The 17454-nt window shown below is 43.4% G+C and overlaps 1 protein-coding gene across 6 annotated transcripts in view; it reads left to right on the top strand.

Annotated features, from left to right (window-relative positions):
* Positions 1-17454, top strand: part of ptprfa (protein tyrosine phosphatase receptor type Fa) — a 268805-nt gene that overhangs the window by 213570 nt on the left and 37781 nt on the right. For 4 of the 6 annotated variants that reach the window (XM_061888749.1, XM_061888754.1, XM_061888753.1 and 1 more), the window contains 3 exons: positions 1773-1979; positions 7984-8147; positions 11676-11788. In XM_061888749.1, the coding sequence (XP_061744733.1) occupies positions 1773-1979; positions 7984-8147; positions 11676-11788 (484 nt within the window). The remainder of the gene's footprint in view (positions 1-1772; positions 1980-7983; positions 8148-11675; positions 11789-17454) is intronic. The other 2 variants (XM_061888750.1, XM_061888752.1) reach the window with 1 other exon arrangement.

The raw sequence follows: 17454 nt of genomic DNA, 5'->3' as shown, positions 1-17454 counted from the left end.
GTGGTCCATCACATCATCTAACGTGAACCCGCAACATCATTTAAATTGGCCCGTCATGTCATTTATTGTGGTCCGTCACATCATTTAATGTGGTCCGTCAAATCACCACAACATTTAACATCGTCTGCCACATAATTTAATGTGGCTTGGCATTTCATTCAATGTGGGATGCCAAATTCTTTATTGTGGTCCTCCACTACATTTAAAGTGGTCCGTCACTACATTTGTTGTGGTCCCTCCCATCATTTAACATGGTCCGTCACTTCATTTAAAGTGGCCCGTCATGTCATTTATTGTGGTCCTCCACTACATTTAAAGTGGTCCGTCACTACATTTGTTGTGGTCCCTCCCATCATTTAACATGGTCCGTCACTTCATTTAAAGTGGCCTGTCATGTCATTTATTGTGGTCCGTCACATCATTTAATGTGACTCACAATGTCATTCAAAGTGGCCCGCCACATAAATTATTGTGGTCCATCACATCATCTAACGTGAACCCGCAACATCATTTAAATTGGCCCGTCATGTCATTTATTGTGGTCCATCACATCATTTAATGTGGTCCGTCAAATCACCACAACATTTAACATCGTCTGCCACATAATTTAATGTGGCTTGGCATTTCATTCAATGTGGGATGCCAAATTCTTTATTGTGGTCCTCCACTACATTTAAAGTGGTCCGTCACTACATTTGTTGTGGTCCCTCCCATCATTTAACATGGTCCGTCACTTCATTTAAAGTGGCCCGTCATGTCATTTATTGTGGTCCGTCACATCATTTAACGTGGTCCGTCACATCATTTAATGTGGCTCACAATGTCATTAAAATTGGCCCGCCACCTAAATTATTGTGGTCCATTACATCATCTAACGTGAACCCGCAACATCATTTAAAATGGCCCGTCATGTCATTTATTGTGGTCCGTCACATCATTTAATGTGGTCCGTCAAATCACCACAACATTTAACATCGTCTGCCACATAATTTAAAGTGGCTTGGCATTTCATTCAATGTGGGATGCCAAATTCTTTATTGCGGTCCTCCACTACATTTAAAGTGGTCGGTCACTACATTTGTTGTGGTCCCTCCCATCATTTAACATGGTCCGCCACTTCATTTAAAGTGATCCGCCATGTCATTTAAAGTGGTCCGCCAAGTCATTTAATGTGGTCCCTCCCATCATTTAACATGGTATGTCTCATCATTTAACGTGGTTCACCACAACATTTAATTTGGGCCACCACATTATTCAACATTGTCCGTCTCATCATTTAATGTGCCCTGCCACATCATTTAATATGACCTGCCATGTCATTCATTGTGGACTGCACATCCTTTAAAGTGGTCCACCACATCACTTAATGTGGCCCGCCATGTCATTTCACGTAGAGTCTAACATAATTTATTTTGGTCCGCCACTTCATTTAACATGTTGTCTGCCTTAACATTTAGAGTGGCCTGCCACACCATTCTGTGTGATCCGCCACGTCATTTAACCTGGTCTGCCACATCATTTGAAACGGTCCGCCACGTCATTTAACGTGGTTCGCCATCTCATTTAAAGTGGTCCATCACATCATTTAACTTGGCCCACCACAACATTAATGTGGCCTGCCACATCGTGAGCAGCCATATTTGTGGCCACGCCACAAATATGGAGTTTGACGGATAGAAATAGCGCTGACGTGAGATTACCTGATAACATTTCATTAGCTGAAGTTTGAAATATAAATAATCCAGTTTTTGTTTTTTGATCCAATCTGGCAGCTCCTGGACGCGGAGGGCGGCGCGCGGAGGAAGAGGAGCCAAGGCGCGGACTTCCTGCAGCCTTACATCGCTGCCAAGCTGGACTCCCTGCCCGAGGTCTTCACGCTGGGCGACGAGCACAGATACCACGGCTACCGCAACAAGCCGTTACCGGGGCAACAGCAGTACCGCTGCTTCGTCCTGGCCGAGCTGATGGACCTGGACTCGGTAAGTCACGTTTGTAACCACAGGGCGGCATGTGTGCCTTCAACCTTGAATGGAGCGTCGAGATCAGGGCTGCCCAAGGCCATATTTGGCCCGCTGAGTCCAAAAATATTCATTTCTTTCCATCCATCCATCCATTTTCTTCCACTTATCCGGGGTCCGGTCACGGGGGCAGCAGCCTAAGCAGAGAAGCCCAGACTTCCCTCTCCCCAGCCACTTCGTCCAGCTCCTCCCACAGGATCCTGAGGCATTCCCAGGCCAGCCGGGAGACATAGTCTTCCCAACGTGTCCTGGGTCTTCCCCTTGCCCTAAATACCTCCCTAGGGAGGTGTTAAGGTGGCATCCTGACCAGATGCCCCAACCACCTCATCTGGCTCCTCTCCATGTGAAGGAGCAGCGGCTTTACTTTTAGTTCCTCCCGGATGGCAGAGCTTCTCACCCTATCTCTAAGGGAGAGACCCAAACTCATTTGGGCCGCTTGTACCCGTGATCTTATCCTTTCGGTCATAACCCAAAGGTCATGACCATAAGTGAGGATGGGAACGTAGATCGACCGGTAAATTAAGAGTTTTGCCTTCCGGCTCAGCTCCTTCTTCACACAACGGATCGGTACAGTGTCCGCATTACTGAGGACTCGGCACCGATCCGCCTGTCGATCTCACCATCCACTCTTCCCTCACTCGTGAACAAGACTCCAAGATACTTGAACTCCTCCACCTGGGGCAACCTGGAGATGGCGATGGTTCTCGCCCCTTTCACGGGAGAGAACCATGGACTCGGACTTGGAGGTGCTGATTCTCATCCCAGTAATTTCTTTCCAGCTCCCACAATCCGCCAGATAGTCGAACCTCGGGTTCAGGAGGAACAGTGTGGTTTTTGTCCTGGTGGTGGAACTGTGGACCAGCTCTATACTCTGGGCAGGGTTCTTGAGGGTGCATGGGAGTTTGCCCAACCAGTCTACATGTGCTTCGTGGACTTGGAGAAGGCATTGGACCGTGTCCCTGTGGAGTACTCTGAGAGTATGGGGTATCGGACTGTCTTATTGTGGCGGTCCGCTCCCTGTATGATCAGTGCCAGAGCTTGGTCCGCATTGCTGGCAGTAAGTCGAACACATTTCCAGTGAGGGTTGGACTCCGCCAAGGCTGTCCTTTGTCACCGATTCTGTTCAGAACGTTTATATACAGAATTTCTAGGTGCAGTTCGTTGGCTGCAGTATTAGGTCTCCGCTTTTTGCAGATGATGTGGTCCTGATGGCTTCGCCTGGCCAGGATCTTCAGCTCTCACTGGATCAGTTCGGAGCCGAGTGTGAAGCGACCGGGATGAGAATCAGCACCTCCAAGTCCGAGTCCATGGTTCTCGCCCGGAAAAGGGTGGAGTGCCATCTCCGGGTTGGGGAGGAGACCCTGCCCCAAATGGAGGAGTTCAAGTACCTAGGAGTCTTGTTTACGAGTGAGGGGAGAGTGGATGGCGGATCGGTGCGGCGTCTTCAGTAATGCGGACGCTCTATCGATCCGTTGTGGTGAAGAAGGAGCTGAGCCGGAAGGCAAAGCTCTCAATTTACCGGCCGTCTACGTTCCCATCCTCACTTATGGTCACAAGCTTTGGGTTAGGACTGAAAGGATAAGATCACGGGTACAAGCGGCCCAAATGAGTTTCCCCCTTAGAGATAGGGTGAGAAGCTCTGCCATCCGGGAGGAACTCAAAGTAAAGCCGCTGTTCCTCCACATCGAGAGGAGCTAGTTGAGGTGGTTCGGGCATCTGGTCAGGATGCCACCCGAGGTGTTTAGGGCACGTCCAACCGGTAGGAGGCCACAGGGAAGACCCAGGACACGTTGGGAAGACTATGTCTCCTGGCTGGCCTAGGAACACCTCGGGATCCCCCGGGAAGATCTGGACGAAGTGGCTGGGGAGAGAAAAGTCTTGGCTTCCCTGCTTAGGCTGCTGCCCCCGCGACCTGACGTCTGATAAGCAAAAGACGATGGATGGATGGCTTCCACAATCATTTAAGTTTACTTTTAGCAGGAAAAAAAATGAACGACTGGTTTTGTGTACTGATTAGCAAATGGGTCATGAAAATCTTTAATTGGTCTCTAAGGTGAGAATGATTTTTTTTTTTTGCACACTATTCTCATGCATTGTTCCACCTTGTTGTTGAGATATTGTGAAGCAGCTGAAGTTTGTGTCGGACTTGATGAAGCTCCACGTCGGTCTGCTCTGTATGCGTGCCGCGCGTCACCGGCCTCTTCAATAAGTCATAGATGGACAGCCGGAGGAGAGTTGAGGCGGCGTGGACGGCCTTTTAATGCTAGCAGGGCTGCGTGATCGCTCTTTTGATGTCTTTGCTTGTTTTTCCTTCCTGAAGTGAGCGGCAGAGTGACTTATTTGACAGCAGAACATTTCTCGCGTCAGACCTTGTTCGTGATACCGTGCAGGCGCCGCAGATGCAACGTGGCTCGGAGTTTGTGCCGCCTCCTTCAACAAAACGTGACCAAAGGCTCATTAAGGACGGTGCGGCGCAGCCATGATGACCCTCGTCACGTTCCCGGGTGGAACTCTCAGGGGCGGCCGCAAAGGAAACAATGAAAGATAGAAGCAGCGGACTAAAACATGATCACAAAATAAGAAGAAAGACGAAGGTCACGTGACCGACGGACTGTGTTCTTCCCCCTCAGTAGCCCTTCAATCGTCATTCTTTGTCGTAGCAAGACATTAGTACAGTGGCTAGTCCACTTACGAACCAAAGTGGTTCTTGAAAAAGTTCTTAAATTGAAGCAAACTTCTCCATAAGAAACAACGAAAATCCATATTTTAATGAAGGTTTGTACACTGACCTTGGGTTGTCCCGATACCAATATTTTGGTACCGGTACTCAAAGTAGCCTTCGAAAGCGGCCGAATGTTGTGTTTTGTTTACAGTTTTTTGCATTAAACTGAGTGAGGGTGCCGGTCCAACAGACCTTCTACCGGTTCTGGACCCACTGGTGGGCTTCAGCAGTGCTGGATTATAGTCCTGGACCCAGTCAGTGTCGTTAAAACCAGCAACTAGCTGGTTTAACGAAAGTGTCCGAGTGTTGTGCCTTGTTTGCGGTTAAACCGAGCCGTCCAACAGACGTTTCATTGATTCTGCACCCTCTGGTCGGCTTCAGCAGTGCTGGGACATAGTTCGGAACCCACACGGGGTAGCTGCTCGTTCCAACGACCCTGGGTGGGTTCACGAAGTAGCCATTGAAAGCCGCCAAATGTTGTGCTTTGTTTACGTTTGTTCGCATTAAACTGAGCTAAGGGGGCTAGTCCAACAGACTTTCTACCAGTTCTGGACACTCTGGTCGGCTTTAGCAGTGCTGGAACATAGTTCCAGACCCACCTGGGGTTGTGAGAACGAGGAACGAGCCGGCTCAATAGCAAACGAAAGCGTCCGGGTGTTGTGCCTTGTTTACGGTTAAACCGAGCCATGGGGGCTGGTCCAACAGACGTTTCATCGATTCTGGACCCTCTGGTCGGCTTCAGCAGTGCTGGGACATAGTTCCGAACCCACACGGGGTAGCTGCTCGTTCCAACGACCCTGGGTGGGTCTGGGACTAAGTGGCTTCCCGAAGTAGCCATTGAAAGCCACCAAATGTTGTGCTTTGTTTACGTTTGTTTGCATTAAACCGAGCTAAGGGGGCTAGTCCAACAGACCTTCTACCAGTTCTGGACCTTCTGGTCGGCTTTAGCAGTGCTGCAACATAGTCCCAGATCCACCCAGGGTTGTGAGAACGAGCAACTAGCTGGCTAAATAGCCAACGAAAGCGTCCGAGTGTTGCGCCTTGTTTACGGTTAAACCGAGTCACGGGGGATGGTCCAACAGACGTTTAATCAGTTCGGGACCCTCTGGTCGGCTTCAGCAGTGTTGGGACATCGCTGAGACATAGTTTTGAACCCACGCGGGGTAGCTGCTCGTCCTAACAACCCTGGTTGCGTTTGGGACTAAGTGGCTTCACAAACTAACCATTAAAAGCCACCGAATGTTGTGCTTTGTTTACTTTTGTTTGCATTAAACCGAGTTAAGGGGGTTAGTCCAATAGACCATCTCCTGGTTCTGGACACATTTGTCGGCTTCAGGCGTGCTGGGACATAGTCCCATCTGGGGTTGTGAGAACGAGCAACGTGCCGGCTCAATAGCAAACAAAAGCGTCCGAGTGTTGTGCCTGGTTTTATTGTTAAACCGAGCCATGGGGGCTGGTCCAGCAGACGTTCCATCAGTTATGGACCCTCTGGTCAGCTTCAGCAGTGCTGGGACATAGTTCCGAACCCACACAGGGTAGCTGCTTGTTCTAACGACCCTGGGTGGGTCTGGGACTAAGTGGCTTCATGAAGTAGCCATTGAAAGCCACCGAATGTTGTGCTTTGTTTACTTTTGTTTGCATTAAACCGAGCTAAGGGGGCTAGTCCAACAGACCTTCTACCAGTTCTGGACCCTCTGGTCGGCTTTAGCAGTGCTGCAACATAGTCCCAGATCCACCCAGGGTTGTGAGAACGAGCAACTAGCTGGCTAAATAGCCAACGAAAGCGTCCGAGTGTTGCGCCTTGTTTACGGTTAAACCGAGTCACGGGGGATGGTCCAACAGACGTTTGATCAGTTCGGGACCCTCAGGTCGGCTTCAGCAGTGTTGGGACATCGCTGAGACATAGTTTTGAACCCACGCGGGGTAGCTGCTCGTCCTAACAACCCTGGTTGCGTTTGGGACTAAGTGGCTTCACAAACTAACCATTAAAAGCCACCGAATGTTGTGCTTTGTTTACTTTTGTTTACATTAAACCGAGTTAAGGGGGTTAGTCCAATAGACCATCTCCTGGTTCTGGACACATTTGTCGGCTTCAGCCGTGCTGGGACATAGTCCCATCTGGGGTTGTGAGAACGAGCAACGTGCCGGCTCAATAGCAAACAAAAGCGTCCGAGTGTTGTGCCTTGTTTACGGTTAAACCGAGCTATGGTTGCTGGTCAAGCAGACGTTCCATCAGTTATGGACCCTCTGGTCAGCTTCAGCAGTGCTGGGACATAGTTCCGAACCCACACAGGGTAGCTGCTTGTTCTAACGACCCTGGGTGGGTCTGGGACTAAGTGGCTTCACGAAGTAGCCATTGAAAGCCACCGAATGTTGTGCTTTGTTTACTTTTGTTTGCATTAAACCGAGCTAAGGGGTCTAGTCCAACAGACCTTCTACCAGTTCTGGACCCTCTGGTCGGCTTTAGCAGTGCTGGAACATAGTCCCAGACCCACCCAGGGTTGTGAGAACGAGCAACTAGCTGGCTAAATAGCCAACGAAAGCGTCCGAGTGCTGTGCCTGGTTTTATTGTTAAACCGAGCTATGGTTGCTGGTCCAACAAATGTTTCATCAGTTCTGGATCCTTTGGTCAGCTTCAGCAGTGCTGGGACATAGTTCCGAACCCACACAGGGTAGCTGCTTGTTCTAACGACCCTGGGTGGGTCTGGGACTAAGTGGCTTCACGAAGTAGCCATTGAAAGCCACCGAATGTTGTGCTTTGTTTACTTTTGTTTGCATTAAACCGAGCTAAGGGGGCTAGTCCAACAGACCTTCTACCAGTTCTGGACCCTCTGGTCGGCTTTAGCAGTGCTGCAACATAGTCCCAGACCCACCCAGGGTTGTGAGAACGAGCAACTAGCTGGCTAAATAGCCAACGAAAGCGTCCGAGTGCTGTGCCTGGTTTTATTGTTAAACCGAGCTATGGTTGCTGGTCCAACAAATGTTTCATCAGTTCTGGATCCTTTGGTCAGCTTCAGCAGTGCTGGGACATAGTTCCAAACCCACACAGGGTAACTGCTTGTTCTAACGGCCCTAGGTGGGTCCGGTACTATGCGGCTATACAAAGTAGCCACCGAAATCTGCTGAATGTTGTGCTTTGTTTACGGTTGTTGGCAATAAACCAAGCCAAGGAGGCTGGTTGTAAGTCCAAAACAAATGAACCTTGTCGTACTTCCCATGTGCTGATTGAGTTTTTGTCCGCAGCAGAGGACGTTCGCTGCCAGTCCCTTCTCTGAGCCCATCCTGGTGAAGCTCCACAGCGGCATGGCGAGACACTCCGAGGACCCGGAGATGCTGTGGGTGATGGGTCCTGTGCTGGCCGTCATCCTCATCATCATCATCGTCATCGCCATTCTCCTCTTCAAAAGGTCAGTCTGGTGAGACCTAGACTAAAAGTAGACTTTTTGGACAACAGCACCAAACACGAGAGAGGATTCTAGCTTTCTTAGCGTTAGCCGCATGATGAGCTTTGACAGGCTGTGTTTGTTTATGGCTCGGAGGCAACGTGCCTTCATCGTGGTCATCCTTAAAACAGAGAGAGACCAACCAGATTTTTTTCCTACATGACGTCATCTGGGACGAGGCCGACATATGGGCAGAGAGGCCCTGTGGCCTCTTCTCCTTCTTCCAGGCCAACAGTTGGCTCGTGCCCCATGCACAGGGGTCCGAACATCTGGAGCGCTGAGAGCGGGTCCATATGGATCCCGTTCTGCTTTGCTGTCTTTTGTCATCCCTTCTGGTCCTCTCGCTCGCTAAACATACAAGCCAGTCGTCACGTCAGCTCGGAACGAGCTAGCTTTAAACCACAGCCTTGGACTTCTTCCGTTTCAAGTCCTCAAGCTTTGGTCAAAGTCTCAGGTTTGTAGGATAGACTTCAGGCTAAGCTTGGAAACATTAAGATTTGGTCTCGATATCAAGTCTGAATTTAGTTTTAAGTTTTCTCCATCAAGCTCCAGTCCAACTCTACTCCTCTCTGAGCTGCCACCTTACTGTGGTAGAGGAGTTTGCTTGTCCCAGTGATCCTCGGAGCTATGTTGTCCGTGGGCTTTCATGACCCTTGGTAGGGTCTCCCAAGACAAACAGGTCCTAGGTGAGGGATCAGACAAAGAGCAGTTCAAAGACTTCTATGGAACTACAACAAAATGGACTCAGATTTCCCTCGCCCGGACGCGGGTCACCGGGGTCCCACTCTGGAGTCAGGCCCGGAGGTGGGGCACAATGGTGAGCGCCCGAAGAGGCAGCGTGGGTCACTCCTCCAATGGGCTCACCACTCATGGGAGGGGCCAAAGAGGTCGGGTGCATTGTGAGCTGGGCGGCAGCCGAAGGCAGGGCACTTGGCGGTCTGATCCTCGGCTGCATAAGCTAGCTCTTGGGACGTGGAACGAGAATCGAGAGGAGCCAGATGAGGTGGTTCGGGCATCTGGTCAGGATGCCACCCAAATGCCTCCCTAGGGAGGTGTTTAGGGCACGTCCAAATGGTAGGAGGCCACGGGCCTGGGAACGCCTCAGGATCCCCCGGGACGAGCTGGATGAAATATCTGGGGAGAGGAAAGTCTGGGCTTCCCTGCTTAGGCTGCTGCCTCCGCGCCCCACCTCGGATAAGCAGGAGAAGATGGATGGATGGATGGATGGATGGACAGTCCAACTCTAGTCTCAACAACTAAGATCAACTCTTAGCCACATCCAAAGTCCTTAGTTTTTTAAGTACCATTTTACATTGGGATACGAGCTGTTTCTCGCGTAATAGTTTTGCTTTAGGTCCATCCATCCATCCATCTTCTTCCCCTTATCCGAGGTTGGGTCACGGGGGCAGTAGCCTAAGCAGGGAAGCCAAGACTTTCCTCTCCCCAGCCAATTCATCCAGCTCTTCCCGGGGGATCCCGAGGCGTTCCCAGGCCAGCCGGGAGACATAGTCTTCCCAACGTGTCCTGGGTCTTCCCCGTGGCCTCCTACCGGTCGGATGTGCCCGAAACACCTCCCTAGGGAGGCGTTCGGGTGGCATCCTGACCAGATGCCCGAACCACCTCATCTGGCTCCTCTCCATGTGGAGGAGCAGCGGCTTTACTTTGAGCTCCTCCCGGATGGCAGAGCTTCTCACCCTATCTCTAAGGGAGAGACCCAAACTCATTTGGGCCGCTTGTACCCGTGACCTTGTCCTTTCGGTCATGACCCAAAGCTCATGACCATAGGTGAGGATGGGAACGTAGATCGTAAATTGAGAGCTTTGCCTTCCGGCTCAGCTCCTTCTTCACCACAACGGATCGGTACAGCGTCCGCATAACTGAAGACGCCGACCCGATCCACCATCCACTCTTCCCTCACTTGTGAACAAGACTCCAAGGATGGCTCTCCACCCTTTCCCGGGGGAGAACCGTGGACTTGGACTTGGAGGTGCTGGTTCCCATCCCGGTCGCTTCACACTCGGCTGCGAACCGATCCAGCGAGAGCTGAAGATCCTGGCCAGATGAAGCCATCAGGACCACATCATCTGCAAAAAGCCGAGACCTAATCCTGCAAACACCAAAACGGATCCCCTCAACGCCTTGACTGGGCCTAGAAATTCTGTCCATAAAAGTTATGAACAGAATCGGTGACGAAGGAGTCCAACCCTTACTGGAAATGCTTTAGGTAACAAACAAAAATTATAAGGCGCACTGTCGAGTTTTTGAGAAATTGAAAGGATTTTAAGTGAGACTTATAGTCCAAAAAAAAACAATAGTCAAACAAAATTGTCTTCTTTAGATTTTCTTTGAGAAGCTCGAGCATCTCAAAAGGCAGAAGTCACATTGATAGCAAAGTACATAAGGCAGGGGTCGGGAACCTTTTTGGCTGAGAGAGCCATGAAAGCCAAATATTTCAAAATGTATTTCCGTGAGAGCCATATCATATTTTTTAACACTGAATTCAAATAAATGCGTGCATTTTTAAGTTAGACCAACATTTTTAGAGTATAAAAAGTCTCTTATTCTTTTTAATAACATTGTTATTCTAAAGTTAACCAAAAATAAATATAACACTTCTTACCAATAATGCGACATCTTGAACAGGTGCGATAGAAAACGGATTGTTGGATTAAAATGCATGAGAATGTTTTATAATTTGAATGTTATTTTTAACACTGTGACTTGTCCAGGGTGTACCCTGCCTTCCGCCCGATTGTAGCTGAGATAGGCGCCAGCGCCCCCCGCGACCCCGAAAGGGAATAAGCGGTAGAAAATGGATGGATGGATGGATTACCAGCGGAATTATTCATTATTTATCACGTTAAGCAATGTCAGCTCAGATTTATCCGAGAGCCAGATGCAGTCATCAAAAGAGCCACATCTGGCTCTAGAGCCATAGGTTCCCTACCCCTGACATAAGGAGTGATCAATAGAAGGATAGTCGGCTTGTTCTTTATACACTGACTACTAGGTGGGGGGGGGGGGAGTATGCTCAGTTTAGAGGAGGGGAGTAGGCTCAGTTTAGAGGGGGGGAGAGCATGTGACGCAACTCAGTGGAATGAAGAAGAAGAAGAAGAGATACGTGGTGCCAATTCTATCTCAGATGTCTTCCTTCAGATGTGAATGTTGTCAGGTGGTTGCTTTAACAAGCAGACACCTCACAGAGTACAAACTTTACAAACTTTACTTGTAAACTTCTTCTCTTTCTTGTCTCTGCTTTCCGTGCATGCAGCAAACAAGAAAGGTGAGTTACTCCTCCTCATTTTCTGCCATCTGCAGTGATTCACACACCTTTTTCTTCTTTCTGCTGACACATCCTTCTCTTGCACTTTACTCTTTCTCTTTACACTCAATCATTTTCTTCTGGCTCCTCTGCCTCTCTCCACACTGACCTCAAGCGATCTGGTGAAAAAGAGGCTTTGAATGCATCCTTCCTTCTGCCTCTGCCTCCAGGAAGCGTACGTCTCCGTCGGGGAAAGAGGAGCAGCTGGTGGGGGTGAAGGACTCGCTGCTGGCGCACTCTGCAGACCCCGTGGAGATGAGGAGGCTCAACTGTCAGACGCAAGGCAAGAACACGCTGATGGACGCTTGACTTGTGACGTGCAGGACAGACGTGTCCAAAGTGCCAGCACCTCGCTTTAAAATACTGATGTTTCATTATCAATATGTTTTATTAGTTGATATACACATTTTCAGCTAGCACCTCTCTTTAAAATACTACTGTTTCATTATCAGTATGATTTATTAGTATTCATTCATATTTTCAGCTAGCACCTCTCCTTTATCTACTTACTATGTGGTCTAAAAATACGACTATTTTATTATCAATATGATTTTTTAGTTGATATACACATTTTCAGCTAGCACCTCTCTTTAAAATACTGCTGTTTCATTATCAGTATGATTTATTAGTATTCATTCATATTTTCAGCTAGCACCTCTCCTTTATCTACTTACTATGTGGTCTAAAAATACGACTATTTTATTATCTGTATGATTTATTAGTAGATGTACACATTTTCAGCTAGCACCTTTCTTTATTTTTTTTTTGTGTGGTCTAAAAATACAATTATTTCATTATAAATATGTTTTATTAGTAGATGTACACATTTTCAGCTAGCACCTTTCTTTTATTTGCTTTGAGCGTGGTCTAAAAATACAACTATTTCATTATCAATATGTTTTATTAGTAGATATACACATTTTCAGCTGGCACCTTTCTTTAATTTGCTTTCCTGCGTCACCTAAAAATACAACTATTTTATTATCAGTATGATTTATTAGTAGATGTACACATTTTCAGCTGGCACCTTTCTTAATTTTTTTTTTGTGTGGTCTAAAAATACAATTATTTCATTATAAATATGTTTTATTAGTAGATGAACACATTTTCAGCTAGCACCTCTCCTTTATTTACTTACTATCCATCCATCCATTTTCTACCGCTTAGTCCCTTTCGGGGTCGCGGGGGGCGCTGGCGCCTATCTCAGCTACAATCGGGCGGAAGACTACGTTGTCTAAAAATACGACTATTTTATTATCAATATGATTTATTAGTAGATGTACACATTTTCAGCTAGCACCTTTCTTTATTTTTTTGGCGTGGTCTGAAAATACAACTATTCCATTATAAATATGTTTTATTAGTAGATGTACACATTTTCAGCTAGCACCTTTCTTTAATTTGCTTTCCTGCGTCGCCTAAAAATACAACTATTTTATTATCAGTATGATTTATTAGTAGATGTACACATTTTCAGCTGGCACCTTTCTTTATTTTTTTTTTGTGTGGTCTAAAAATACAATTATTTCATTATAAATATGTTTTATTAGTAGATGAACACATTTTCAGCTAGCACCTCTCCTTTATTTACTTACTACATTGTCTAAAAATACGACTATTTTATTATCAATATGATTTATTAGTAGATGTACACATTTTCAGCTAGCACCTTTCTTTATTTTTTTTGCGTGGTCTGAAAATACAACTATTCCATTATAAATATGTTTTATTAGTAGATATACATATTTTCAGCTAGCACCTTTCTTTTATTTGCTTTGAGCGTGGTCTAAAAATACAACTATTTCATTATCAATATGTTTTATTAGTAGATGTACACATTTTCAGCTAGAACCTTTCTTTATTTTTTTTTTGTGTGGTCTAAAAATACAATTATTTCATTATAAATATGTTTTATTAGTATATGTACACATTTTCAGCTGGCACCTTTCTTTAATTTGCTTTCCTGCGTCGCCTAAAAATACAACTATTTTATTATCAGTATGTTTTATTAGTAGATGTACACATTTTCAGCTAGCACCTTTCTTTTATTTGCTTTGAGCGTGGTCTAAAAATACAACTATTTCATTATCAATATGTTTTATTAGTAGATGTACACATTTTCAGCTAGCACCTCTCTTTAAAATACTACTGTTTCATTATCAGTATGATTTATTAGTATTCATTCATATTTTCAGCTAGCACCTCTCCTTTATTTACTTACTACGTGGTCTAAAAATACGAATATTTTATTATCAATATGATTTATTAGTAGATGTACACATTTTCAGCTAGCACCTTTCTTTATTTTTTTTTGCGTGGTCTAAAAATACAACTATTCCATTATAAATATGTTTTATTAGTAGATATACACATTTTCAGCTGGCACCTTTCTTTATTTTTTTTTGTGTGGTCTAAAAATACAATTATTTCATTATAAATATGTTTTATTAGTAGATGTACACATTTTCAGCTAGCACCTCTCTTTAAAATACTACTGTTTCATTATCAGTATGATTTATTAGTATTCATTCATATTTTCAGCTAGCACCTCTCCTTTATCTACTTACTATGTGGTCTAAAAATACGACTATTTTATTATCAATATGATTTATTAGTAGATGTACACATTTTCAGCTAGCACCTTTTTTTATTTTTTTTGCGTGGTCTAAAAATACAACTATTTCATTATCAATATGTTTTATTAGTAGATGTACACATTTTCAACTAGAACCTCTCTTTAAAATACTACTGTTTCATTATCAGTAGGATTTATTAGTAGATGTACACATTTTCAGCTAGCATCTCTCCTTTATTTACTTACTACGTTGTCTAAAAATACAACTAGTTTATTATCAGTATGATTTATTAGTAGATATACACATTTTCAGCTAGCACCTCTCTTTAAAATACTACTGTTTCATTATCAGTATGATTTATTAGTATTCATTCATATTTTCAGCTAGCACCTCTCCTTTATCTACTTACTATGTGGTCTAAAAATACGACTATTTTATTATCAATATGATTTATTAGTAGATGTACACATTTTCAGCTGGCACCTTTCTTTATTTTTTTTGCGTGGTCTAAAAATACAACTATTTCATTATCAATATGTTTTATTAGTAGATATACACATTTTCAGCTGGCACCTTTCTTTAATTTGCTTTCCTGCGTCACCTAAAAATACAACTATTTTATTATCAATATGATTTATTAGTAGATGTACACATTTTCAGCTAGCACCTTTCTTTATTTTTTTTTTGCGTGGTCTAAAAATACAACTATTCCATTATAAATATGTTTTATTAGTAGATGTACACATTTTCAGCTGGCACCTTTCTTTAATTTGCTTTCCTGCGTCACCTAAAAATACAACTATTTTATTATCAGTATGATTTATTAGTAGATGTACACATTTTCAGCTAGCACCTTTCTTTATTTTTTTTTTGTGTGGTCTAAAAATACAATTATTTCATTATAAATATGTTTTATTAGTAGATGTACACATTTTCAGCTAGCACCTTTCTTTTATTTGCTTTGAGCGTGGTCTAAAAATACAACTATTTCATTATCAATATGTTTTATTAGTAGATGTACACATTTTCAGCTAGCACCTCTCCTTTATTTACTTACTACGTTGTCTAAAAATACAACTGTTTTATTATCAGTATGATTTATTAGTAGATATACACATTTTCAGCTAGCACCTCTCTTTAAAATACTACTGTTTCATTATCAGTATGATTTATTAGTAGATGAACACATTTTCAGCTAGCACCTCTCCTTTATTTACTTACTACGTTGTCTAAAAATACGACTATTTTATTATCAATATGATTTATTAGTAGATGTACACATTTTCAGCTAGCACCTTTCTTTATTTTTTTTTTGCGTGGTCTGAAAATACAACTATTCCATTATAAATATGTTTTATTAGTAGATATACACATTTTCAGCTGGCACCTTTCTTTAATTTGCTTTCCTGCGTCACCTAAAAATACAACTATTTTATTATCAGTATGATTTATTAGTAGATGTACACATTTTCAGCTAGCACCTTTCTTTATTTTTTTTTTGTGTGGTCTAAAAATACAATTATTTCATTATAAATATGTTTTATTAGTAGATGTACACATTTTCAGCTAGCACCTTTCTTTTATTTGCTTTGAGCGTGGTCTAAAAATACAACTATTTCATTATCAATATGTTTTATTAGTAGATGTACACATTTTCCGCTAGAACCTCTCTTTAAAATACTACTGTTTCATTATCAGTATGATTTATTAGTAGATGAACACATTTTCAGCTAGCACCTCTCCTTTATTTACTTACTACATTGTCTAAAAATACGACTATTTTATTATCAATATGATTTATTAGTAGATGTACACATTTTCAGCTAGCACCTTTCTTTATTTTTTTGCGTGGTCTGAAAATACAACTATTCCATTATAAATATGTTTTATTAGTAGATATACACATTTTCAGCTAGCACCTTTCTTTAATTTGCTTTGAGCGTGGTCTAAAAATACAACTATTTCATTATCAATATGTTTTATTAGTAGATGTACACATTTTCAGCTAGAACCTTTCTTTAAAATACTACTGTTTCATTATCAGTAGGATTTATTAGTAGATGTACACATTTTCAGCTAGCACCTTTCTTTAATTTGCCTTCCTGCGTCACCTAAAAATACAACTATTTTATTATCAGTATGATTTATTAGTAGATGTACACATTTTCAGCTAGCACCTTTCTTTATTTTTTTTGTGTGGTCTAAAAATACAACTATTTCATTATAAATATGTTTTATTAGTAGATATACACATTTTCAGCTAGCACCTCAATTTAATTTGCTTTCAGCATGTTGTAAAAGTACAACTATTTCATTATCAATATGTTTTATTAGTAGATATACACATTTTCAGCTAGCACCTTTCTTTATTTTTATTTTTTTTAGGGCTGGGCAACGATTAAAAATGTTAATCGAAGTTAATCGCACTATTTCTCCGATTAATCGCGATTAACTGCATTGTATACGCAAAGCCCAATAATGAATTCAAAAGTAGTGTGTAGTGCACCTTTATTGGAATATTCTCCCACATGAACAAAAGCGCCAAAACATTTGTTGTGCAAACACAATTTAAATCAGTCCTTGTTAAACAGTAGCAGTTAAATAGCATATTTTATGAAAATCAACTCCAAAAATGTAAATACAAACATTTAAGCTTATTGCCACTGCCAGGGTATTTAAGTTATCCTGTTTGTTATGGAAAATAAATATAATCTACATACAAATCTCTGAGCCACAATCATAACATCCGAACAGGCAATTTCTGAGGTAACAGCAGAAAAAATTTTTTTATCAGGGATCTTATGTTTAAAAAACCTATATTATAGGTAGTGGGCTGTTTTAGGGAATTTTTGATCAAATTATCCGTAGTAGCAATATTAATAATGTTGTGTTTATTCTGCGTAGTGCACTTAAAATAATAATGACCATATCTAGGAATTGATATGATGGGAATTTTCCGATTGTTTGCTTGGTGCTTTGATAAACTGAACGCATATACATGGTACTATATTGTGATGTTATGAGCCAGGGAAAAAAAGAACTACCCTACCCAGCATGCAACAGGAGTGACGAGCATGCGCGGTAGCCCGGTATAGGTTGTGTGTCGCCATGACGACATCTTGTATGTTGTGATATGCACGCTCTGAAAGCAAACGTTAAGAACTCAGCCAACACTCCTGGTCTGCATTATTCATAAATAGACAGACAACACATATACTCCGCTGCTTCACAGGCCGCTGGATGTAGCCGGCAAAGTATTCCCATGCTAGCTAGCCGGTCTAGCAAGCACGCCTCATTCAGTCCAAAACGGCCCGATCTATCCACATCCAGAATTGTCTGGCGGTCGTAAGTGATCCCGGAGTGACCACGCTGT

The sequence above is a fragment of the Nerophis ophidion genome, linkage group LG26 (assembly GCF_033978795.1).
Source record: "Nerophis ophidion isolate RoL-2023_Sa linkage group LG26, RoL_Noph_v1.0, whole genome shotgun sequence".
NCBI lineage: Eukaryota > Metazoa > Chordata > Actinopteri > Syngnathiformes > Syngnathidae > Nerophis > Nerophis ophidion.
Note: the sequence above shows the minus strand (reverse complement) of the source record. Positions and strands in the feature narration are given on the sequence as shown.